Source organism: Cyprinodon tularosa, unplaced genomic scaffold (genome assembly GCF_016077235.1).
Source record: "Cyprinodon tularosa strain WSP-4 unplaced genomic scaffold, ASM1607723v1 ctg206, whole genome shotgun sequence".
Classification (NCBI taxonomy): domain Eukaryota; kingdom Metazoa; phylum Chordata; class Actinopteri; order Cyprinodontiformes; family Cyprinodontidae; genus Cyprinodon; species Cyprinodon tularosa.
Window position 1 is genome coordinate 1,485,682 of NW_024038764.1, and position 26,489 is coordinate 1,512,170.

The 26,489-nt window shown below is 39.6% G+C and overlaps 1 protein-coding gene across 19 annotated transcripts in view; it reads right to left on the reverse strand.

The window, feature by feature from the left end:
* Positions 1-1,683: 1,683 nt before the first annotated feature.
* The window catches only part of nrxn3b (neurexin 3b), a 409,294-nt gene continuing 384,488 nt past the window's right edge, over positions 1,684-26,489 (reverse strand). For 15 of the 19 annotated variants that reach the window (XM_038285086.1, XM_038285077.1, XM_038285085.1 and 12 more), the window contains 2 exons: positions 18,104-18,182; positions 1,684-4,771 (listed from right to left, as the gene is read on the reverse strand). In XM_038285086.1, coding sequence (XP_038141014.1) covers positions 3,789-4,771; positions 18,104-18,182 — 1,062 coding nt within the window. In that variant the 3' untranslated portion in view covers positions 1,684-3,788. Of the gene's footprint in view, positions 4,772-6,728; positions 6,984-18,103; positions 18,183-26,489 lie in introns of those variants that run through there. The other 4 variants (XM_038285083.1, XM_038285082.1, XM_038285081.1 and 1 more) reach the window with 3 other exon arrangements.

A 26,489-nucleotide genomic window follows, 5' to 3' on the forward strand; every position in this document is an offset into this window, starting at 1 on the left:
TTAAAAAAAAAACATTGTTATTGTTATCTTGCAGAATACATTCTGCTGGTCAATTTGGAAAAAAGATTTGAATGATTTGAATGATTTGATCTAATTAAGTTTCTTTCTATTTTTTCTTTTGTTGGATTACAGGATCCATAACTATTTGATGGTCATTTCAACAGTTAATGCTTGAAACACAGACTGGCCCAAAAACCATTTTATTATGTCAGGCGCTTCTGTATTTGTGGCAAGATCTATGAAGTTTGACCAAAAACAGGTATCTGATCATTCATCTGGACTAGATGAACATATTCTAGATTGTCAGTCTATAATCAAACAAATGGAAAGGTGGAATAATAATTTAACAAAAATTAGCAAAAGGTTAACATTTCAAGTTTATAGTGTTAATTGTGACACATAAAACCATTAATAACAAATGGCATTTAAATCTCAATCTATAAACAGGTGTCCTGCTTGGTAAGCTTTATGTAATTCCCATTTCCATGGCTGCTGATTAAAACTGTAAAAACCTTGAACAAAGGCTCCAGGTTGCTTTAAACTGTAGCTGTCGCGTCTATATTGTAAAACAGTATTTGCAGGAATACTTAGATTGGATTTGTGTAGTTAAAACTGTTTTAGTGCACTATAGTTCTCTCCCAAAACTATCTTTTAGCGACGTAGTGATGGGACACCATGCTGCTTCTCTGGCTGTAAAAATCTAGACAGTTTTTAACTGTTTCACTGAAACAGATCAAGAACAGCATCCATGGCGTAGCCCTGGAAGTGAAGCATCACACTCTGAGCATACAGTGGGAGCAATGGTAGAGCTGAAACATAGCGTCTTATAAGAGGCATTAAAATACTGAAAGGAAAATGCTTTTTTAACATAAGTGACAAACTCCCATTTCGATTTAGCTGATTATACATTTGAAATTATTGTAGAAGTACGTTTTGGAACGAATGCCACTGCTTGTTTAAATTAATGCACATTAACCTCCACAGCAGTGACTCAAACATTATAAAGCTCATGTATTTGGAGGAGCAAATACAATTTCTCATTGTAAATGGCTCAGACTGGGAAAAAAGTCAGGCTGTTGAATGGATCTCTGCCTGGCTCCCTTGCTCCCTCGCCAGTGACAGGATTAATGAGTTAATATGTAGTCATTGTGTGAGCTGGATATACTCACACATGGTGCACTGATATCCTACATCAATAGGCTATTGCAAGTTAATGACCAGATCTGTGAAGGCCCATTTGCAGGAAATATGGACGGAGTAAAAAAGGAGCAGGGAAAGCAGGTGCTCCTGCCGTTGAGCAGCTCATAACTGAGCAGCATGCTGGTGGAGAATCTCATTTGGCTGTGCACTCTCTCACAAAGACTCAGCTCCAGCTGAAAGCCATTCCTACCATGTTGTGATGACTTCGGACCCTCAATGAACGCTCCTCTTGTTGCTTAAAAAGTGTATAGGAATTTACATAATCATCTGTAGGTAAATGAGAGTTCTGAGCTGCTCCTTCTTCATTTGAATAGAAATGATAGCACTTTTAGCTGTAAAAGGAAATCAGTGAAGTAATCGTGAAGGGGAGAGAAACTGCTCGGTGAAAAGCCTTTGCCATCCATCTTTTTCGTTCTGCTGCCTCCTGCTTTCATACCGTGAGGTGATGGAATGAGTGACAGACACCCACAGCTGAACATCCAAAACATTTGGGAACATTTTCTTTTTATTTCTGGGAATTGTTTGAAGTCAAGGGAGCAGAAGACAATAATTAACTGGTTTAAAAAGCCAGGAACCAACACACACACACACAACTAAAAGATGAGAAAAGGAAAAAAAAAAACACACTGAGTGACTGATTTGCATGTAAATGAATGAAAACAACTAATTTCTGCAATAAATAAGGACATAAAAAAGAAAAGAAACCAATTGAATTCCCGGAACATAATGTCATATAAATGAGACGTGAAATTAACAATACATATGAAAAAAAAGAGGCTAATTGACATGTTGAGCAGACAAGACAGTAACGTCACAGTAAAAACGAAATTAAAAGCAAAGAAACAGGAGCTGTAAATCAGTAAGGTGCCAGCAAAGATCTCCAAATCCACCATGATCAGTCTTTATTATCTTATACCTTTAGATTTTTTTTTAAAGATTTCCAATAAAAAAATAAATAACATGATGAAAACATAATTTTAGATAAAGACCCTCACAGAATATCTGAGGGAAGTGTAGACAGTGCCAGATGGTTTCATGCGACTGAAGATAAATGCCATCCTGAGAGACTGGACCTCCGGTCTCTCTGGACTTGTTGCTGTGGACATCCATTATTCACTCCCGGACAAACATGTTGCTACAGCAGAAAAAAAGTAAAAGCTAATCCAATGCATAACTGCCTGGATATGATGAGGATCTAAAAAAATTAAAGATAAAAAAATAAATAAAACACAGAAACCAGATTTTTTTTCTTCTGTACAGTAGGTCACCAAGCACACTGGTGAGCTGTAATAAACTATGTAAACATTTTTGTTTTGACACAGCTTTGAGTGAGAACTGAAGAAAAAAAGAAAGAAGCCAACTTGGTCACATTGTACGTTTTCACCGAACCATTTTTTTCTTCTTTAAACGTGTCAATTACACTATTTTTAGACACACAGCATGATTTACCTGAACACAGCATGTCAGTTGAAACGTCAAATAAAGAAAACTAAAAATGTGTGATATATGGGCATCAACAACGGCTTGTTTTTAAAAGTCCCAAGTGAAACTGGGCCAATATTATTAAACCAATGATATGTTTTTTGGGGACATGTTACAGTGGTAGTGATGCGGTGCGGGTAGTAGTAGTAGTCAGTAGTAGAATTGAATAAAATATTGATATCTGTAAATATTGGCCAGAACAGCAGTAAAACAATTGGATATCGATCCATATTTCATATCGGTCCATTCCTACAAAACACATCAGAGATTTTATTACTAAGAGATTCCAATTTAGAGAAATAACTATGAACTTTTCTGAAAGCTTACAAGCTTGAACAAGATCTGGAACTTGGATGCAAAAGGAGCGAAAAATACAGAGATACATGAAGCTTCATTCTGCTGCTGCAGCAACTGAACACTGTCTTTTCAACCCCCGATAGGCCTTGATATTCTTTGACAACAAACAGAAAACTATTCATTTTAATAAATAAATAAATAAAGGGAGAAAGAAAACCAAACAAACCAGAAATAAAAAGACGCTTTTAAACATATGCGTACTTTATCTCATGTCGCATTCATGACGGCTACATTTAAAGAACCGTTTGAATAGCAAGGAAAAAAAAAATTGTGTTTTGACTTCCAACTTTCCCCAACAATCATGATTTCTTAAGGTCTCTCACTTACACAGATGCCAGCACCACATCACATACACCTCACATGCATGCTCAGAATGGCCAAAATGACAGTGATCGTATTTTACAGCGTTACAATGGACAGGATCAGTAGAACTCCAAGGATTACACACCTCTTCACAGTCACTTGGGGTGGTGTGGGGTGTCTGAGTGAAAATTCACACTGCCGAAAGTCTCCAGCGAGGACTTTTCAAATTGTCCCGATGAAGTTGTACTGCATTGTCTCTTTTTAATGCTTACAATAGTAAGTGTGCTTCCGTGAGCTGAAGTTCATCTGTAAGCGACTCGGAGAGTCTAGAGTTCTCAAGAAAATTCGTTCTATTTAAATTACAGTTGCCAATATGGTACTGTCAAAATGTTTTTTTTACTTTTGTTCCAAACAGTTTATTCGTGTGTTGTGAAATGATTGGATTTCTATACATAATATTCCTTATCCTTGTCTTTCGGTCTCTTGCTACCGGCGCTGCCTTTGGCGCTGCCGCTGGGTATTTTATCCTTCACTACAGCGCCATTGGTTTGCGCAGAGTTGCTGATGTAGTTGCGCGTTTCGTCCACCTGGTAGGAACCCTCGTCCCTGTTTCTGTACTTATACATAGCGTAGAGGAGAATGAGGATGCAAAGGGCGGCTGCTGAGACAATGCCTACCACCATGCCTGTAGTACTGCTGGACTCACGGATCACTTCTGACACTCCGGGTGGAACACGCCTCACCACGCCGGGCACCGTGGGCAAGGCGGCGGGTACTGTGCGCAGCATGGGTGACGTAATGAAAGGGCCCCTGGGCTTAGTGCCATCCACATCAAAGGATGTCGGTAGGGGCAGCAGGACAGGCATGTCTGGCTGTGGAGGTTTTACCTCACGGTTGTCCATTTTCCCCGCCGGCAGCTTGGGTGGTATATCCGAGGGGACCGCCGCCGGCGGTGTGCCCCGATTGTCAGGCAGAGGCAATGTTGGTGTAGTCCTACCTGCCTCTGAGGCTTTGCTAGGCCTCAAGTCCTTGGGTTCCCACTTGGGCACGAGAGCTTTGTAGCCGCCTTCATAAGCCGATGTGGTCAAGATCTTATCTGTTACCAGGGAGAAGGTGGTGTAAAAATCTTCATCGTCAGTCGGGGGCAGGCTAGAGTCGAAAGCTTCGCCAGAGCCAAACCCCGAAATCACCATGCCATCATCATCACCATCATCATCATCATCATCACCACCATCACAATCATCGCTGCCTCGATCCGAAAAGCAAGGTACCCCCGCCTCAGTGGCCATGGCCAAGGACTCTTTGGTGGTGTCGATAATGGTGAGGACGGGGCGGAGGGTAGGGGGAAGGGGGATGAAGGGTGAACGGGTGGATACAGAAGGAATGTCTATGGGGTCCTCGACTAGCACGGGGACGACTAGCTCCCCTCCTGCAAGCAGAAACAGAAAGAAAGAAGTCAAAGGATAGAAATGTTCCCACCACCTGAGCAAGAAGCAGTCAAACGTCCACAGAAAAACAGAACGGAAAAATGCAAGAAGCAAAGCTCGATATGAGAAAAAATAAACTGAAAAGGAAATGGAGAAAGAATAGAAAGTACTGTACCAGTGCAAAAACAAAGAAACCCAGAACCAAACAAGACCAAAACTAAAAGACAAAAAAGAAAAATAAACAGCCATAAATCAGGTTTACTTTGCATCAAAAGGCTTTGAGGGATGCACAAGGGTGAGCCACAGCAAACTGATCCTTCCTATTAACCCCTACGTTTCATACAGCACTATGTCATCCTGACTTATTATTTTTATATGCGGTGAGCTATACCTGCTGCCTATTCCTAATTACTTTGCGACTACATAAATAAAATAAAAACTATTGCAGATAATTTTTTTATTGAGTGTTAAGATCAAAACTGAATCTGGATTATAAAAAGAAACCGTTCTAAAATTTGTTGACAACAGAAATCAAGACCATTTACTTTGTTAATTGTATGAGTTTTAAATCTAACCACAACCATAACCGACAAACCACAGGTTTAATAATAATATCAAGTGTTAGTGTCTGGAATGGACTTTCTAACATGTTGCACATCACGCTATAGACAAGTGGTAGGGCTTCATACAGATTTCATTATAATTAACAATCTCTACTAGATTAGTTTTGCTAATTAAATGCTTTCACATATTTATGCAGTGATTGAAAGTGTAAAGAGATTGTACAGTGGACAGTTTTGGAGCGTATGTGAAGTGTCTTTATGGTCTTTGTTGTTGATATTTGCAGAAATCTACAGCGTAGGTCTGTATTCATACAGTGCAATGTCAATGGAGCCTTTTTATAAGGTTTGCAGGTCGTCAGCCATCTTCTGCTGTATCTGAACGGGTTAATTTAATCCCTACTGATTACTTAAACCAACTAAAAAATGCTATGTGTTTCTAATCTGATCTAGCTGCCTTCAGTGGGCTCCCCTAATTGTTCTAGCCTCTTGCCTTTTGACCCTACAGTCACCCCAATGGCACCGGGCAGTTCAGCGACACCTGAATGCTTGCTGACATGTCTGGCTTTAATCTTGCTGGAACAGCTTTTACTCCCTTTTTTTTGCATCTAAAGCAAAGCATGGAATTTATTTCCCTTAATTGTCTGTTGCTAATAAATCCATTTACTCAAAAGCACATCTACAAAGAGTCTGAAACATTCAGATGTCAGTTGAAGCTGCGTTTCCTCTTGCCAAAGTGGCTTGTTTGTACATTGCAAGGGCTCACAAACGGCACTATAAAGAGATGCAAACCTTTTGGAACAATAAAGAAAAACAAAAAAGGAAACGAAAGAGAAACAATGAAATAATATGAGAGTAATTAAAGCATTGCAAAGAGACGTCGGAATTAAAGCAAAGATTGTAAAAAAAAAGAAAAATATAAAAATAAACATTCACAAAGTAAAGCCACAGATAGAGCTATTCAGAAAAAGGATTAGTAGTAGGTAAGAAAAACAGGTAAAGAAAACCAAAGTCAGCTTGTAAAATCATAAAAGCCTACAGAAAAAGGAAGAAAGCATACCATCAGCTTTATTCAACTTACATCAACAAATTGCCCGCATGATTTTGGCAGGAAGAAAACAAAATTTACAAAAAAAAGTTGTGTAAGAATGCCTTTGGACAGGTTAGATTCTCTTTAACATCTTCTGGATATGTAGTTATATTATTCTCTGTTTAGACATGATGGTATAGGGAGGCAACAACACATACATCCACACACATGACATGAAAGTAATCTTCGCCATTCTGCTCAGGAGGTCTTTTTTTTCTACTTTTAAGTTATGTTGTTTTATAAAAAAAGAAAACTGTACATTTAAGATTTCTACTTTTATCATTAAACCTCTGTAAATATCTACAGCCAGATTAGATGACTCTGTAGCTTTGTTCTTCTTTTTTTTTTGCTCAACATTAACTTGTTCATCAGTCGTGAACAAAATGAACTGTACATATCTTAAGAGTCTCTATATTAAGGGTTCGGGAAGAAGGAGTGTGAGACGGGGTGGGACCTATGAAGATACTAGGAAGGAAATGACATAGATGGGGGTGAACGTGTACATCAGTTGCCATGTCCATGTAAAGGCGGCACGAAGCGGTCGGGCGGCATTAGAGCTTTTGGCTGTAAGGAAGGGATGGGGATATACAAACAATGAGCATATACATGCCCATCTACAAAAGAGAACAGCACTCTCAACACTGACAGTTTTACAAACCCTAAGCTGCAACTTCTTTGCCATGCACAAAAAATTCAACATTCATTGATTAGATCCAATATTTCAAATTAGAAATAGCTATTCAAAAACAGGTGAGATAAAGATAAGCATAGAAACAGTTTGGAAGAACTTTCAATAATCGCAGTGGGGGTCTACTCTTAAGGTGGCTTCTCTTTTTTCTCTATGATGGCACCAATTTAAAAAATCAAACACGAGAATTTGAAATTCAATGATAAAAACCTTCTAAAATAGGAAAAATACTTCATAGGGAAAAAAGGAAGCATCTTTCTTATAAAAGGGATAATTCAAGATTTTTAAAGTGAGGTTTTTGTTTCAATGATCTAAGGATTATTATCTTACCTGCAGTAGATGCGTATTTTGGCATTTGTATTTTGGATAAATTCATGGCAAGTCCGAGAGGAACAGACACCAAAATTGAACAACTTTTATTTAAAAAGAAAAAACTCAAAGCAGTTTGCAGCAATGCCTTTTTATCTACATTTATACTATTGCCATATCTGTTTAGCAGTGAGACCATTCAACTTCAACAGCAGATCACAGTAGACATAGAATAGTTATATTTTGGTAAAAAATAGGCACAACTGGACGTCATTTTGAACTGACATTAGTTGCATGGAGTTTGAGGAGATCCTACAATAGCCTACAATAAAGTTAAGTTTATTATTATATTGTCAAAGTCTAACAGAGAGATTTTAGTCCTTTCCATATGGCTGTGTTAGTGGAAGTTTTAAAATGCACTAAGAATCTGCCGCATAATAACTTGACCATGTGACACCAATTCCATATTCAGGAAGATTGAAGGGAATTTTGCACAACTGAACAAAAAAGACTATCATAGCATATGATGCCATTTCTGCTGAATAGTTGATTAAGTTGTGGGGAAACAGGAGACTGATAGATGCTTCCAGAAACCATCAAATAGCTTCTTAGTGGGTTCTATGTCCAGGAAATCTGCATCTTTTCACAGGTAAGACCTTCCATGGAGGGACATGCCTGGTTGGCCAATCAGAGACTCATTTGGGATAGTCAATGAAAACATGGATGCCTCTACGCTTTCCTTAGAAGTATTTTTAGAAACAGAAAAGCTAACAGTGTCTCTGTATTCATGACACTATGTTATCACTAAGACAGTAGTTAGATAACGTGATTATAAGGTTTAAAACAGGCAATTATTCCACTCAATTAAAGGCATTCAAGCTCTTTCATTATTTGAAGTAACTAATTAAGTTTTAGTTTATAACATTATTTTATAACATTCCTTAATCTTAAAATTTACAGATTAAATTTTAATTTCTTTACATTTAAAGAAGGGATGCACAATATCGGCACCAACATCTGTGTCAGTGGATGGTTTAACATACTGGAATTGGGCCAATTTTGATAACTAATGTCTAGTTTCAATCTTTATTTCTTTAGGCATCTGACTGTGACATTGATGCATGGTGGGACTATTAAATATTTACCTGTATCAGAAAAGTAATGCCAGACTGCTATCTTTTCATCATAGAAATATATATATTTATGCATCGTATCAGGAAATGTCACTGTGACAGCAATATTAATATAGCATTTTGTCCTGATTTTCCTATTGGTGCATACCTGCTTTAGAGTTAAGTATGATCTTCCTTTGAGATTGAAGCTGTAAGAAACTAGAAGTCCTCTTTTGTCTTGCCCCCTCTTGAAATAGCTATAAGCTTTGACTTCCAGAACAAACTAATCTGGACTCATGCTAAGACGGGAAGACGTGCATCTACTGCAGCAAAGACATTAAATCCTCAAAATTTGAACAAAACCCCACCTAAAAAAATCCTGAACTAACCCTTTCAAAAAGAAAGAAACAATCAAAACATTAGCACTTCTAAGAAAATTAGCAGTGTTAAAAAATTGCACATTATCAGAAAAAAAGGAACATAGTTTTGCATATATGAGTGTTAACATATATGCAGAAAAAAAAAGACGAGAAGCAAGCAAGAAACAAAGAAAGAGAGAAAGAAAGGCATTAAATCTCTCACACTATCAAAGATGAACAACCAGAAAGCACACACTGAGGCAGACAAAGAGAGGGGGGGACAGCTTATAGGTAAAATGTCACCACCTTCATATAACTAATAATAACCTTATTATTAGTTACTTTATTACATTTCTCTTGTTAGTATTTTTAAACACAGGACAGGGCGTGCAGTCTGGATGTACGTCAGAGAAAGAGAGGAAAAAACAGGTGGGTTCTATCGTTTGTCTCTTTGGATTTTAGTTCCACTGTAAGAAGTTGGGTTAATGCATGCTTTAAGTAAGTTGCATTTAGGGAGAGTAAGATACAATAACAATACAGCAAGCTAGGGGGGATAGGTGAAGAAGGAAGAGTTTCTGTGGTCAGTATAGAGCGCTGCCATCAAGGGCTGTGGGGTATTTTCTCAAGCAAAACCATTCATTAGTTGTTAACAGGGAGAGAAGGTTCACATTGGGTGATGTATAACCAACATTAAATGGCATTTAAGCCCACCACATCCACTAATTAATCAAGAGGTGGAGTATAGTGGTAATTAATGAGCTCCCTTTTTTGGTGAAATGTCTAAATGCTTTGTGTTGCTTGCATAACCAACAGCCTTTGTCTGACAGATAGACATCTGGAGTTCCACAAGAGGGCGCAGGGCGGTGGGTTTATTTATGCCCCTGGTGAATTTTAGGAGATGCGCTCATTTGTCTTCACATATCAGCGCTGGGTTCCTCCTCTGCAGGCCCAGAGCAGGAGCGCTGCTCATTTAGCAAAGCGGGAATTCGAGCTTGACGTTTCTGAGTAAAATGTGTGATCTGTCATTCTGTGTGGACTGGCTCCGGCCTGATGCACAGACCAGCAGGAGGCAGAGGGGGCGGCTCATGCTGCTGTGATAATATTCCAATAACATAAACTGCCCTGTTGAATAAACAACGGCCTTATTTATCCAGCTCCAACCTTCTTGCTCGCTCATGTCTCTGCAAACGGCTCTCAGTAACTGTTAGCTTTACTCTGTATCAACACAACCCTTGGATGAGGGGGTGGGCTGCAGTTAGCCATCTCCAGTAACGTCAGTGCAGAGGACCTTGATGTTTGGTAAACACTTTAATCCTGTGTAAGCTTCTGCACAAGCGCCACTCGTCTTCCTGCATATCTGAGGCAGACAAACAATGCGTCTTACTAATAGCTTTGCTCAACCAGACTGGGTTTGTTTTTCAAACTTTGCTCGATGGATGAGGATTTTTACTGAGTCCGTTTAGCTAATAATTATCCGTCCTTCTAGACCTGCTGCCTTTTAATTCTGTTTTTCTTCCCATTGAACTAAAACAGAGGCCAAACCTTTGAGGTGCAGGGGGTCTTAGAGCCGTCTGACTGCTTTTATGTTGGTGGAAAGATCCCATTTATTAAATTACGTTTTTTAGAAGCTCTTTTCTCATCCCAGCATATAATTTGATCAGAAAATAATTCAGGCACATGTTTATCCAAGTACATGAACCAAAGTTGGACAAAATAAGTAATATAGTATTTGAATCTGTATCTCCTATTTTTTCTAAAAAAATGAAATAATAGTAGTCATTAAAAAATATATAAATTTACAAAAATAAAGGAAGTTAAATTATTGAATTAACTATTTTTATTTCAGTATTAATACTATTTAGCAAGCATTAAACATTAAAATAATTTTCTCAACAGTTACATGTTAGAAAAAAAAAAATAAATAAATAAATATATATATATAATCTTAATGATTAAAAGAATATGTTTGAAACATATCTAAATTTAAATCAATATGTTCCAAAATAAAAATAGAGAAGTTATGCAATACGTCATGACCATTTGTCTGCCTACTTGAATAATACTTCTTTATTTTAATAAACCATTTTGATATTGAACATTCAGCAACTACCAAACCTTTTTTTTATCTTTGTCTTCTCATCCTTATGAATTATAATAATTCAATTCAAAAACACAATTATTTCTGTGACTTTAACACACCTTGATATCAAGCTTTAAGTAATGCAATTTCAGCATAAAGTAATGTTATTTTTGGTGTATAAATCTTCATTGAACAAATAATTTATTTCTTGAAGGATTTAAAGGATTTAAACTAAATCAAATCTGACTGACTACTTCAGCAGCTTCAAGGCTGCAGATTCAGAAAACTCAGAGCAACACTTTTTCTTCATTTTTCTCCTTTCCTTTCTCTGTATTCTCTCCCCGGCCTGATCCGCCTGTCCATCCGGTGTTTGCTGAGGTTTCCAGGTGCTGTTGTGTGAGGGATTTCTACAAAGCAACAGGGTAAAAGCAAGAGACTCGGTGCTGTCGATGGGATTTCGACGAAGCACGATGTGGGTGAGGCTGCGGTTCTGGGCCCTGAAATCCCATTATGATTATGCATTGTGCTTAGAAACCTGCTGTTGCAGATTCATTCACCTCCACCTACTGTAGGAGCTGAAACGATTACTGGAGAACCAGCAGCTCACCCTTAGTCATTGCAGGGATTGTACTGGTGTTCTATGCATTGGCTGAGCTTCTCAAAAATGTGCAACTTAAAGGATCTACCTAATGTAAAATATCTTATCTGGTCTCTGCACACCTTCAGCCAATTGAAGCCTAAATTACCAGTGATGGTCACTCATTCCAACCCTAAAAAGCTGAGCGTTGTTCTGTGAACAGCTCTGATGGGTGAAGTAGGGATGGAAGAGCCACCAACAACTCTGTTCTGGAGCATTGGAAAGGTCCTAATCAGTCATCATGCGGCCGGCTGCCTGCTGGTGCATTGAATTGGCGTCTCCAGCAGGCGTGGCGACTCGCCCCTGTCAGCTGGTCGATTTGCTGCACAGCCATTAGGCTGCGCCTCTGCACTCGGCAGACATGTGTCAGCTGGATAACCTTTAAACTGATCTCAGCTCAGCGCTGAGGTGACAGCCGACCCACTGGGCCATAACCAAGGCCACAGTCGACACCACGAGGAAACTCAGTGATGCATCCCTATCATACCTCATCCTCTACCTCGCGCTCTCACTCTTCATAGGCAGTAATGGAGAGATCCCTGCCGTCAGTCTAACAGCAGTGTGAGTAATAGACCCCAAATGTTACCCGTCCAAAGCCAATGAGATGAGGAGACATTTATGCTTATATCATTCTTATTTATGTGTTCCATCTGTTTGATCCGTGTTCCACTTGATCAAAGGCAGAGGGTAATGGTGCCTGCAGGACCATTTATGGCCTGTTTGTTAAAAACACTGTCTCTTTAATGACGGTCTTGACTTATACACCCATAGCAAGTTACCCTGGGGGGAAATAACGTTGCTGTGTTTAAAAACGACTTAGACAGCCTACTTGTATGTTTATCTTAAGAAGTGAGCCAGGAGAAGTAATCCTGAACATGTGAAGTCAATTTAGGCATAATGACACATCCTCAGAGACGTTCTGATTATAAATCAGGACTGAACTCTGGCGGAATTGATAGACATCCCAAAATATCCCTAATGCTTTTGATAATGACAGATTTCTACTTTCTTTCCGTCTATAAAAATGATCTTTTTATTCCAGTAAATGGCTTTGATGGAACGCTATCCTGTTGCCTCATTTGATATGCATGGAACCAAGTAAATGCAAATCAGCTCGGCCTCCACTTTTCACCAATTTGAGTGTAGCAGCTCATACTGGACTCGCTTGGACACTTATGCCTCTTTGGCCCCATTATTGAACAACTAATGAAGTGTCGCTGATGTTAGATAAACTTTATTCCCATCTCCAGCTCTAAGAAATCCCAGCCTGATAGATGGCATGTTGGTTTCCACTGGCTGTCTGAAGATGAGGTTCAGAGACGGTGTTTGGAACTACTTGGTGTTCATATTGGTTCAGTAAATTAGTAAGTAAAATTTCATTGAAACCAAGTATTAGGAGGTAAAAACTCAGAGTTAGGCTGTATTCAGGAGTTAAACAAAAAACAATCCAGACTTTCAAATATGAATTTAAATCTTTGACCAATTTTGGCCCAATTCAGGACATTTGTTTAGTACAATGTAGTTAATTAAATATGTGGTTAACAACTAGTGGACAGTTCTGTCAGTTTATCACTACACTTCCACCATCGTCTTTAATAGTACCTCCTTTAATAGTACCTATGTTCCTCATTGGTCATTGCTAATGTGCTTCCCTATAGCAACCGTCTCCATCATGCCATAGTTTAGTCTTTTTCTTGCTACACTTTCATGAGCTTCAACATTAAACATTCCAACTGAGGCCTATCGAGCCTGAGATGGGGAACTTTATGGCTTTTTACGTCTCTGAGCTTTATAATAAACTGATGTCACTGAAATTTCTGAGAAGTTTAACAGTTACTGAAAATCTTCTCTCTCTTGAATTGATTAAAAAGGACCTCGCAACATTTTTTAAATTTTTTGGGCAGTAATAATTGCTTCCCCAAGGTCTTTGCTGATGTTTTTTTTAGTCCTTTGCATTGTGTTTTAACACACTCTCAAAGTCCAAAGATCGACATGCATTAACACCTGAACAAACTTATTGTTTTTGCAAATTCAGTGGTCAACTTTGGCGCTTAAATCAAATGGAGGCCACCGGTGTGCACTTAGTGGCCTTTATTCTTCCCATTACTGAATTGTAGTAGAGTACTTTACCTTATTTTTAGTCTGTCACTATGTTAATAGCACAAGAATGAATATTGTTGGTTACAAAACTAAAACTGGAGCAGGTTCTCGTCTCAATTTTACATGTTACAGAATACTTCTAAGTTTCTGGGGCAGTGTCTATTAGTGGTTTGACATTTTGACGAGCTTTAATAGAAGTGAACTAATAACAACAATGATGGCTCGGATCAATTTAGGAATTCTTAGAGTTTGCAGAGCTGTTTGCCTGATTTGTACTCTCAGGGAACCGTTGATGCGAAAGCAATAAAGACTTGATTAATGTTATCAGCCACACCTCTTCTTTTCTAGCTCTGACAATGTAAGATACACGCTGTGACATTTATTCCCCACACACATCTATGCTCTTGTGCAGGTAAAAAAAAAAAACAAACAAACAAAAAAAAACAACTAAACATTTTGGCATGATTTTTAACTGCTAAACAATAAAATAAAGAATTAAAGAAAGAAAGAAATATTCTTACAGGGGTTTGTAACGACCTGTACCTACTAATCAAATATTAAGATTTCTATTTGTGAATTTGAAGTCATTTGCATTAACTGCAATCATGCAATTAAATACTAATCACAAAATTGCTCAGATTACATGGTAATGACAAGCTGCCTCACTGTTAATCAGTGAAAATTGAAACTAGATTCGACTTGTTGATTTTGATTTTCTCTAAAGTTATTTTTCTCCAGTAATTTAATCGCATAAAGCTCGACTTCTCCAACCTGCGGCTAAGTAAATATGTTAAGGGTATTATACCGAGGACTTTCTGTGCACTTCTTGTTTGCCCTCTCTCCTGTGGAACTCCCATGGGGGGGTGGGGGGTAAAGTAACAGGGAGAGGGGTAAGGTTTAACAGTTCTTTTTCATCAAACAAACAGACGACACAAGCACAAGAGGAGCACAAAGAGCAGACAAGACAGGCTGTTTTGGCAGACGGAGCACTGACAGGGACAGCCAGCACAAACAGCAGACACCTCTGAGCAAGCAGGATGCTGCGGGATACGTTGGTCGGGCTTGGACCCGCCGCTGTAGCCCCCAGCATGCACAACTGACATGTAATAGAAGCTAGGTGGGGGTTAGCCTGAGATTTATGAGTGGAGAGAAAACACACATAATATGGATGCCAAATATGTCCATGCAGCAGCGTAAGGGGGGGGGGAGTATTACAGTAGTTAGTCCAGGACAAAGCATGCTACCAAATGCCTTCTACTTGGAGCAACAGATAGAATAGAAAAACAGATATACTTTGTGGCAATAAAAGTCTTTTTATGCCATCTGCATTCAAACAGACATGTATATGCAGAGAGGCTAAAAGAGAGGAGGTGGCTGAATCAGAATGGGGGGAGGAGGGGTCAACACGCGGAAAAGGGGGGGGGGTAGTTGGTGGGAAGGAAGGGAGGTCAGTCTTTCACTCACAACTTTCTCAAGACAGAATGGGAGGTTGTTGGCACCAAGACCCATACAAAACAAAATGATGGCAAGAAAAGATTTTGTTGCCGTTCATTTCCCTAAGTTGTACTGAAAATGAGGTAAGGATGTTTCTGTCGGAGCCACACGGCACATAAGTCGATGGACACAAACTTGATGAGGGGGAAGGAGGAGTTAGATTTTTTTTTTCCAACCACCAAAAGTTCATGCGGCACGAGATGAGGCAGGAACGGGAGGAGCGGCTCTATCCTTGCTTGGAGGATGGATGACGACGATGATGATGATGATGATGATGATGACAATGGTGATGAGGTCAAAAAAAATATCAGAATAACAATACCAAAAACAAAACAATGAAGTAAAACAAAATGGAAATAACATCACTCTACCCACCTTGGCCCCAAATATTAACAGAAAACAAAAAGCTCAGATCTTAAGCAACCCAGCTCATGTTCACATGTGCATCACAGAAAACAGAAAATGCAAAAGAAACCGACAGCATGTCATGCAACTGGTCATACGACTGGAAGCGGAGCGGGGAATGAGGGAATGAATTTCTGTGTCAACATGGTGGAATGTCCGGTAGGTATGGGTGTGTCTATGTTGCCACTATCTGAGGGAAGGGTACCATGTTCTACACAGATATTAAGCTTACCATTTGACTTTATGAGTACACTTGGGTTTGGGTTTCATATTTAATCAAAAAAATAATAAAGAACACTTACGGTGCCTTATAAAGTAATTCACGCTAATTAAGCCTTTTTAAATGTGCAGTTTTTTGTAACATTTTTGTGCATTATTGTAAAATTGAAGAACAAAGCTCATTTTCTATCATGTTTTACATAAAAACCTGCAAACAAGATATACTTTTGTGTTTATCCTCCTGTCACAGTTCCTAATAAAACCCCCTCTCTAACAGACTCTAACCAGCTTCTCTATCCCTGTTAAATAAAGCATAGGCATATCATGATGCTGCCACTGCCATGCTTTACAGTGGAGATGTTACAATCACTCCTCACCTCTTCTTTATATCTATTTATATCTATGTATTTGCTCTGCCCTCTCCATGGCTTTATTCGTGCAACCGTTCCATAAGGGAAGTCAGTGGATTGCACAACTGCTGTTTTTTTGCACTTTCTCCATCTTGGCTGCATGGCCCCTAAAGTTCAAACAAATTTCTACACGGTTATAACTTAACCCTGCTTTAAACCTCCTAAAAGTATTGTTGTTTTCCCTGTTTCTGTTGGTTCTTCACTAACGTTCTCTAAAAAAAACACTAACAAAGAAACGCAACGGCTTTCACAGGACTGCTGCAATTTTACTGAGATTAAATTATAAACAGGGAACTATTAGAGAGAAGGGGGCTGAGTATGAATACATGCTGTGCTTTTCCTGATTTTTTAAAGAAAATTTTTAAAATTCTGAGCACATTTTCTTTTATTTTTTTTTAATTGCTAATTAATTGCACTGAAATGTCACAAAATATAGGCAACAGGGCTCCCTTTTTTTCTACGGAGAACAATACGGGATAAAAATGTCCATTACTGTAGGTAGCAACACATGATATAGTGTGGAGCTAGAAAAATAATCAAAAAGTCAAAAGTGAAAGTTTACATTTAGACAATGCACAGCCCCCCCAGCAAACAGGGGCTGTGCATTGTTTGAATTTAGCCGTATTATTAGCAGAGAAAAGTGGACATATGCTCGGCGTTCAGCGAGGCCGTGTTTGGGCAGATTAGCGCAGCATCAATTAGTCTGCGGTGATGGTATTTTGAAGGACAGTGAAGCAATCAAATAGCCTGAGCTGTTAATGATTTCCTGAGGGCCTGAGGGGAGCAGCTTGTCAAACGCTGAGCCAGTTTTAATATGGCTCGCAGTCTCCTGGTTTTTACCACGTTATTAGGACGCGTGCCAGCTGCTCTCAGGGCTGAAAGTGTGATTGACAGCTGCTTGTTCATAAAAGAAATAAATATATCTTCCAAACCCAAGTTGCCTCAAAATTACCACTCCTTTTGAATCTGGGGTTTTATTTCCAGCTCTGTTTTTATTTTCAATCTCCACTGAGTGTCTTATCACTTTGATGCAATCACAAAGTGATACCTGTGAGTGCTTGTGTGCGCCGTGTCTGCGTGTGTTGTGTGGTGTCAAAGGGAAAGGGGGAGGGGAGGAAGAGACGGTGCGCACAGAAATTCGAGGATATCTGTTCTCTATTAGAATGTCTCAGGTAAGGCAAGCCTCCGACGAGGAAACAGAGGTACAAACAAGAGAAAGAAGAAGGGCAAGGAAGAGGCTCTGTTGCAGTTAGTCTGCTACATATCACAGTATCTAAAGGCTGAAAGCATCTTTGTTCTCGAAAGAATCTCAAAATGTATCCTCTGTCAGGAGAGAAAGGCACACACGCACAGCAAGAGGGGTTCAACCATGTACGGGACAGATACATTTTGAAGCATCAATGCAGGCGACATGCGGCATGATGCTAATTTCGCACTTTTTTTCTGCAAAGTTTTGCTCTCAATCGATGCTGAGAGAACAAAATTAGCATCAACGCTTCGTCATGTCTGCAGCCAGGGGCCCCATAGCTTCGTGTAACTTGATTTGGAGTCCTGACAACAGCCTTGTGTGCTGGGGACATATTTCCAGTTAAGGTTACGACTGTAATGACCTGAAGATGGAAGATTTCCTCCCACTCCTTTTTACGCATCTCCAAAGAGTTCTGAAAAACTCCTGGTGTATGCAGAGAACACAAATGTGTTTTTCCGACTGGGGCTGCTTTTCTTTTAAAAGTTACACTTAAAGCTCCCATGGGGGGCATGATGCTGAGAGGAGAAACTCCTCAGTGGCAAATCAAAAAACAAACAAAAAAAGAGATAAGGATAAATAGACCAGATCTCAGAGCAAGCAGAACTCAACACACTCATCCCACCTGCATGTCCCGAGTCGCACTCCTCCAGGTCCTCATCATCGCTTGAGCATTCTGCTGAGGAAACGATGTCATCTGTTGTCTGTGGAGAAAAACACCCGTTCAATCATTTATTTTTCTAACCAAGTTTGTCCTGCTGGAATTAGGATCTCTCTTAGGGACACCTAGCCAACAGAGTAAAGGGAACAAATTAGTGATTTATCTAAAGATTTTCTAATGCATCTAAAGAAATTATATTCATGAAATGTTGATTTTTTTTTCAAAATGTAGAAAAAGGTTAGGTGATATATTTTTTAGTTATATTAAATGCAAGATTCAGTCTTCTTGTCCAAGTCTATATTTTGAAAAGGGTTTTACTCAACAACCCTCTTAAGTAGTTACCCCTGTTACAATCACACTCTTTTTTTCCCTGCCATTTCACTTTTCAATAATACTTGAACATCCAGCCTCCATTGTTTTTATTTCTGTCATAATACAGAAGTCAAAATCTAAGTTAGATATAAAGGAATATATATGGGAGCAAGAATTGAAAGATATAGTGGAGGATGTTCTTTTTCCGGTTGGATCGTCAAAATAAGTGGTCCTCCAAATTGTCAATAATTCTGATGGTATATATTTACCTAAGGCCGTCCTATGTGCTCGTCCTCATTTTAACTTACCAGTGGTAGTGGAAAAATTGCAAGTCTTCTTTTGGAAACTAAGCTTGTGTGAGTGATGCGGACAGCAATTTTAAATCAGAGCTTGCATGACGAGAAATGGGCTTGTGCATGCTCTTGCTAGCGGTCCCTCTCGGTAACGGGGATATAGGGTTGTGCATGTTCTTTTTTTTTTTCAAACTGGAGAGGGTGGGTCTTTTCAAAAATGCGTGAAAATCCTCTACTATACCTTTAATCTTAGAGCCTCCTTATAGACTTATAAAAATCCAGTTGTAGAACTATTTTCTTAAATTGTCTTTTTAAACCAACCAGCCGTTTGCTTAAAAAAGAAAATGTCTCAAAACTATATCTGTTGGATGTTCTTTAAGACACACATAGAATTATGTAGTCAGACCCTGAGCAGCCATTCCGTCCAAGGATATCTCTGCATGCACAGGCCTCCCTGCCCGTCCTTCAGCTCCCATATATCACTTGGAGTCAATCATATTTCACAGTGTTTATCATTCTTTGCTTTATGTGCTTTCCACCTCCACAGATAATTGTTTTCCTTCACCCTCCTCACTCTGCCTCCGTTTATTTATCGCCCCTCTCCTCCTCCATCGTCCACAATCAATGGACCCAGTGAGCCCGCACAGATCAACAGCTTCCCAAGCTGCTGATTTGTGCTCCAGGGTTCTGGAAGGAGGGAGAAATGCAGGGCGGGCAAACCGGCTGGCTACACCTGGACCGGCGATGGATTATCTGCACCCTCCAGTTCCCACATTTCTGATTTATCCCCACTCCACACCCTCCCTTTTTTCGGGTCGACCCATGGAGGACATGAAGGAGGGAGGAGTGGTTGTATTTCATCAGTGGTGCGCAGGGCAGCCGGCATTTATTAGAATGAATCAGCAGGGCGATAAAATAAGCCCTGTCACCAAGTGGGTTATGAAATCAGAGTGCTGATTGAGTTTTCTAGTCCTGGCCAGGAGTATGGGACTCTAAATATCATTGAGTTTGACAGACTAATGAAACGCGCCCCCATGCTTGTTCTGCTGTATTCAACAGGCCCGATAGAAACCTGTCCTTGCCTCCATGTGTTGAAGCTGAACAAGTCGTGTGGTGAAAAACCTTTTTCCTAATGTACACTGTGATTGCACACGATGGGCTGAGCTATTTGTCTGTAGCAGTTGGTTTGTAAATGTGCTAATGCATGTTGGTGTTTATACACAGCATTATGTACAGTACTCCAGCTTGAGAAGGCTGCAAACGAAGCAAGAGGGGAGGCTCGGAAGTAAATTGCTGTAAAATATGGTCCCTCTGTAAACACGGCATTATTTATTGAAGCCACATTAGGGGCGTAAAAGTCTTGCTTATTGCCAAAAGAGGGTTATTGCTTGTTATTATGATAGCACCAGATGTGGGAGGCAGGCACACACAGAGGGAGATAAAACGCCAGAGCCACTTCAAAGTCTGTTCCAGCAATTCTAGCCTGAGACCATCTCAATGCAAGAAAGAAAAAAAGAAAAAGAGAATGACATCGAGCGAGAACACTGATGCTCTGTTGTCCATTCATGCTGCATATCTCTGCAACTGAAGCTGATGGCATCTGAGCTCAGGAAACCTTTTCACACAGTTGGCTGCATCGAATCTCAAGAGCTCTGTATCTTCATATTCAAAAAGCTGAAGCGAGTCTTGAAAACAAAGGCATGGGCAATAAGAGATTACTGCTTCGAGGAAGCATTGAGGTGGATTGTTGAAATACAACCATATGCAGTGCATTGCAAAAGTATTCACCCCTAATGACACATTTTCTCATGTATCAACAGCAAACATATTGAATATTATCCGGCCATTGAGATATAAAAAGGAAGTAGTGCATATTTGTAAAGAGGAAGAAGAGGATACATGTATTTTAACAATTTCCACAAATAGAAATCCAAAAAATGTGGCATGCTGATGTATTCAGGTTAATCTCAGTAACCTCAGTAATTTAGGAAAACACTTAAATGTAATCTTAGGTTTTTGGAATTTTCGGGGTTTGCGAAGACAATTATGGCATGTTTGCATGGATGATGTGAAAACTCCAGGTAAAAAGAGGCCAGGCCATCATTTAAATCTGGGGCCTTCATTTTATAAAGCACCATTGCTAACTTGCTGGCAATGCAGCAGTTATTTCATGTACCTTCAGAAGTCCAATAAAGAGACTGAGTTGAGGGAATCTGTCAACAGAACTGGTGATGTACGTACACTCCAAAAATCTTTCTTTTACGTTTACAGTGAAAGTTTGTAGGTTATCTTTAAATAAAATGTGTAAGTAGTGCTGACGGAGATTGCCAGGAATCAAAAACTAGACGAGACCAACTTTTGTCCATTATCAAAACTATTAGAGGTTGAAAAGTTCAGTAGCTCAACAATTCGAATGTATTAAAATGTGGTGGTGGCAGGATCATGCTGTGAGAATATGGAACTATAAGTTGGTGAGAAAAGGATTGAGCAAAATAAACGGCACACATGGTGAAAAAACATTTGGAGGTTGCAAAAGTCTTGAGTTCGGAGCCGAAAAATCACATGAACTTACAGCCAAATCAACATTGGTTTCACAAGTGCAGTCAAAGTTCAGCAAAATCTTCCATCTCTGCATGCAAAGCTGGAAACATACTAAAAATGGCAAGCAGCTATGACTGAAGCTAGAGTCCCGATCATAGCCGCATGGTGCTGAATGCAAATGGACATAGCACTGCACAGCACTAGGTTTAAGTTCTATAGAGTTTCAGAAAGCCAGCAATCACTATTACCACTTTGTGTTGGTCTATCACATAACATCCCTACAAAATCCACCAAAAGTAGTGGTTTTAACATGACAAAATCGGGAAAAGTTCAAGAGGTATAAACACTTTTGCGAGCTACTGTGATGGCTTGTACGACTAGAGAGGGGCTTAGTCACATTTGCACAAGAAAAGACGGAGCTAGGACTATATTTAAGATGTCTGGCAGGCAGATCAGTGTAACTGTTTAGCTTTGAGCCAGGCCTTGTCACATATTTTATAATCCCTGTTCGTCTGACTTGTTGCTAGAAAGAAGCCAAAGCTGCAGCTAGCAGAGCTACTACAAAATAAAACACATTACTGTATGGTAGAGGTTGCTTATAAATGGTGGGGGTTTCTGAGGCCATCTACTAAATCAAAGTAAGAGACCCTCTCATCTTGATGACTCTGATTCCACTCGGAGGAATTGAAAAGAGCTTTTGAAGCGTGGCGTTTGACACTTAAAGATCGACTATGCCCGCTTGAATAATTTTTACCAAGACGAGGTGCATCTCATATGTCATTGCGGCTCAGATTGAAGTGCTCAGTATAAAAGGCTTATGGTGCCGCGAATGAATGCAGACCTGCTGAAGTCACACACTGTTCCTACAGGAGTTGACCTGAGATGCTGATAATAACATAGTGCACCAGGCTAGATGCTGTAAATGGACACGGAGCGCATCTAAAGGGAAAAAGGCATAATGACGATGGTTGGCTAGCAGGACCACAAAAACAGATTTCACAGCAGGGGAAATCCAATTCTCTGTCAAATCTCCATACCACAGTGTGTTTTTTTTTTTTTTTTGGCAGGGATGTCTTTGCTTTTTTTGATGTAATTATTCACATTGAATTGCACAATCTTCATTTTCAAGAGTCTGGGTGGTAGGATGTTTCCTTTTGCATGCAAGTTTTTTCTGCTTCAATTGTGCGAATGAAGTAAATTATACACGATGATGATTTTAGCACAGAAAAAACCCAAAACATCTAACTATCTGCATCATGCCTGATTATCTTGTTTACCCAGGTTTCAGTTGACTCAAATTCCACGGACAAATAGCACAGGCAAATCAATAGGCAGACTTCATTAAAACAGCATTTACCACTGACCACTTCAGCACAACAACTGACAGGATCACACCAGCGATCGATAGAGATAGACAGCCTACTTAAAAACCCACAGCTTTCACTTCACAACTGATGGCTCTGACACAGTCAAAATGGAGAATCCACAATGGTGCAGGCAGACGTTTGAACTCTGCTAAAGCGTTTAGTCGTGAGTTCTTCCCTAACTACTGTCAATCAGCAGTACACCTCTGCAAGAATTGAATTCAACTGTCTAGGCACGTGCAAAGTTGTTTGTTCAACAGAAATCGAACACGCCACATCAGCTCAGCCAAGCATGGTGGTGGGAGCATCATATTTTGTCTCTGCAGGTGTGCGGTGGTTAGCACGCACGACCTATATACAGAGGCCTTAGTCCTCGACGCGGCCGACCCGGGTTCGAATCCGACCTGTTGTCCTTTGCCGCACATCTCCCCCATCTTTCATACGCCCTTTCTTGTCAACCCACTGTTAAAAAACGAGCCGCTAGTGCCATTTAAAACAAAAAAAAGAGACAGTGAAGCTGGTCAGAGCTGACAGCGGGATAGATGCAGCTAATTACAGGGCAATGCTAGAGGAAAAGTGAACTAAGGGAATTGCTGGCTGGATTTTAGAACTGTTACCAAGCATGACTTATCTCTAGTGTCGCTCAGCTGTTGTCTAAAGTATCTATTTTCTATAAGATAATTCATGTACTTGTTTCTAAAAACAACATAAAAAAGAAATGCATTACCCTCATTTACCATCTTAATTTAGCTAGTCAAATATTTTACCAAATAGCAGTATGCAAAAGAAAAGAAAGAAAATTAAGTGATTTGTGCATTAAGGATACTTCACAAGCTCTAGATGTTGAGTGCTTTAAAAAAAAAAAAGTATCTCAGATGTGACAGATGCTAAGCAAAAACATTATCAAATCAAAAATACAAATAGCGTTTTCACAAGATGATTTTGTGGAGCTTAAAAAAATAATTACTGTCAAAACACTGAGCCTTGTTTTTCCTTCTTATTCTATGCATTTAATACATTTTCAATCTGCAATATCAAATCATTATTAAATAAGTAAAATTATTTTACCAGTAGAAATTGCATTTCTTAATAAAACCAAATATATAAAAATACACCATCTTGTGGTCTGTTTTTGTTTCAGTAGCACAGAGGTTTAGTTTTATAACTAAAAACTGTGATATTGTTTACTCAAGGCCATAACACCCACATTTTTCAGTGGAAGCTTCCAACAAGAAACAAAGAATGGAACTAACAAACATGAAAGAAATTAGTACCTGAATTTTGCACCTCAATTTTGATGTGCAGATGTTTCTGCATTCCATTTTTTATGTTTTTGTCTCTGTTCTGTTTTACTTGTTTTGAGCAGTGCCAAAACACTACAAAACATGCAGTGCCTGAAAACATTTGGTATCGACAGTGATGGAGGGCTGCCGCTGTAGCTACCTTGTTGCTAATGTGCTACTATTGCCACAGGACCGTCAGTCATTGTTACTCTCAAATTACATCAAGAGGAAACAGTTTCCAAAAATGGACGTGCAGAACACTTAAAGCAAACAGAGAAGCTGGGAGGAAAAAAATGGACTTATGCTTTCATTTCAGCACATTAGGGAAGATAAAAAATCTTCCCGTATTAGTATCAGCCCAGGCAGCGCTGCCACTCTCTGCACATTCAAGCAGGTAAACGGAGCAAGTGTCTGATGAATTTCTTCCAAAAGCAAATAAAATCCCAGAGAAGTCACACTTTCTTTTACAGGTTGAAAGATTCCTCACACATCACACACTGCTTTGGGGGCGGGAATCAAATTGTTTCCATCCCTTTGCTTCTGCACAGAGGCGGTATGTCTAAAAGTGGGTCTGCAGAAACAGAAAGTACATCTGCACCGTCTCTTCACACTGACTAATAATAAATGTGAATCCTTTTTTGGAGAAATCCGTCTTTTACAACCGTCATATCACCATGTGCCATTTTGCAGCACCTGCTAAGAGAGCTGCTCTACAAGCCACTAAGGAATATATTCAAGCTAGATATTAGACTGTTGGTTTCTAGCTGCAGGCCAAAAGAGTGGAGAATTATCAGTGCATAAACAGACTCAGAGCTGATTGTCAGTCTCTATAATGCAACAATACAACGGCAATAGCTTGTGCAATATCTAATATGCAATCACTATTTAATACCCTGTGCATTAACCGTTTTTTGTATATTCGATACCCAGTGCAATACCTATATATATATATATTTATAAATACCCATTTTAATACCCTGTACAATAACCCTGTATAATAAAAAAAAAAATAAAAACAATCCACTGGACTTGGTTTTTCAAGTTTGAAGACATTTTGCTTGGAAACCAAGTCTAGTGGATTGTTTTTAATTTTTACGGAATGACTATGACCTGGATGACTGAGAACCTTCACCAGCAACCCTGTATAATAATCCTGCTAGATAAGAGACTTGCACTGTGTATACTGTATATATCCCCTGCACTTTCTCCCCTTTTGGCACCTTCTTCTTTTTGACAATTTGAGCCAATCTAACATTGTACATTTCTCCACTGATCAATAATGTCAATCAGTCAACCAACCAATTATCCATCCATCTATTTTCCGGCACGCTTATCCCAAACGGGGTTGCGAGGGGTGCTTGTGCCTATTTCTAGCTGTCATTGGACAAGAGGCAGGGTACACACTAGACAGGTCGCCAGTCCATCCACACAGAAACAAACAGGACAACCATTGACACACACACTCACACCTAAGAAGAATTTAGAGAAACCAATTAACCTAACAGTCATTTTTTTGGACTGTGGGACGAAGCTGGAGTACCCGGAAAGAACCGAGCCATGCTCAGGTAGAACATGCAAACTGCATGCAGAAAGACCCTGGGCTGGGAATCGAAGCCACAACCTTCTTGCTGTAAGGCAGCAGTGCTACCCACTGAACCACTGAGCGGCCATCAATCAATATAGTATTTAAAAAAAATATTTTAAACAGAGTTTAAGTTAATGACCATCGCTAAGCCATTGTGGCCTGACAGCCAAGACTTCGGCTCGCTCCAATTAGACAAGAAATGTTTCAAGTTGGAACAATCCTCATCAAAAACATGAACAGTAACAAGAGCAGCTGCTTCAATATTCCGCTGAGAGGGACAGTGATTTGATCGGTCACATCAAAGCAAGCGTTGGTGCAGCGGCCGAGAGGGAGAGAGACATAATGTAGTCGACCGCAGTCTATAGTTCCCCCCCCTCTGGATCAGTGGGAGCACTGTAAAGGCTCAAACTCAGCTGCCGCCCCCTCCGGGTTACAAACACGACATGAAATGTGAGCGCGAAAGGAGCCGTGTCTCAGGGAGATGCTGGGAATACGGCCGCACATGTTTTCAGTGAGCCACACTGAGACACACAGAGACGGCTCGCTGATCGTACGCCGGTCTTATCATAACAAATGACCTTCATGCGGTTTTTTTATGCCCATGGGCCCGAAGGAAACGCTGAGAAACAAAGCCTTTGGAGGACAACCATTATAGATTCACATTACAGCCTCGCTATCAAACCTGGTTTGGTTTATTTACAATGCTGGGGAGCTCAAAGCCTTAAGCAGATTCTGCTTCCATTGATGGGAACAAACCCAAGCAAATCCAATTTCTTAAACTCGTCATCCTGGCTGTTGGTAGCTTAACACGTCCAACGTAGAGATGAGAAAAGGATGAATGTTCAATGTTCACATTTATATCCTTACATTTGTTCTACTAGATTTATTTATCAGTATTTTGGACTAAACATCTTCAAGCTTAAAAGACAGATAAAAGACACAAAAAAATCAACTAAATGTTGGATTTATTCT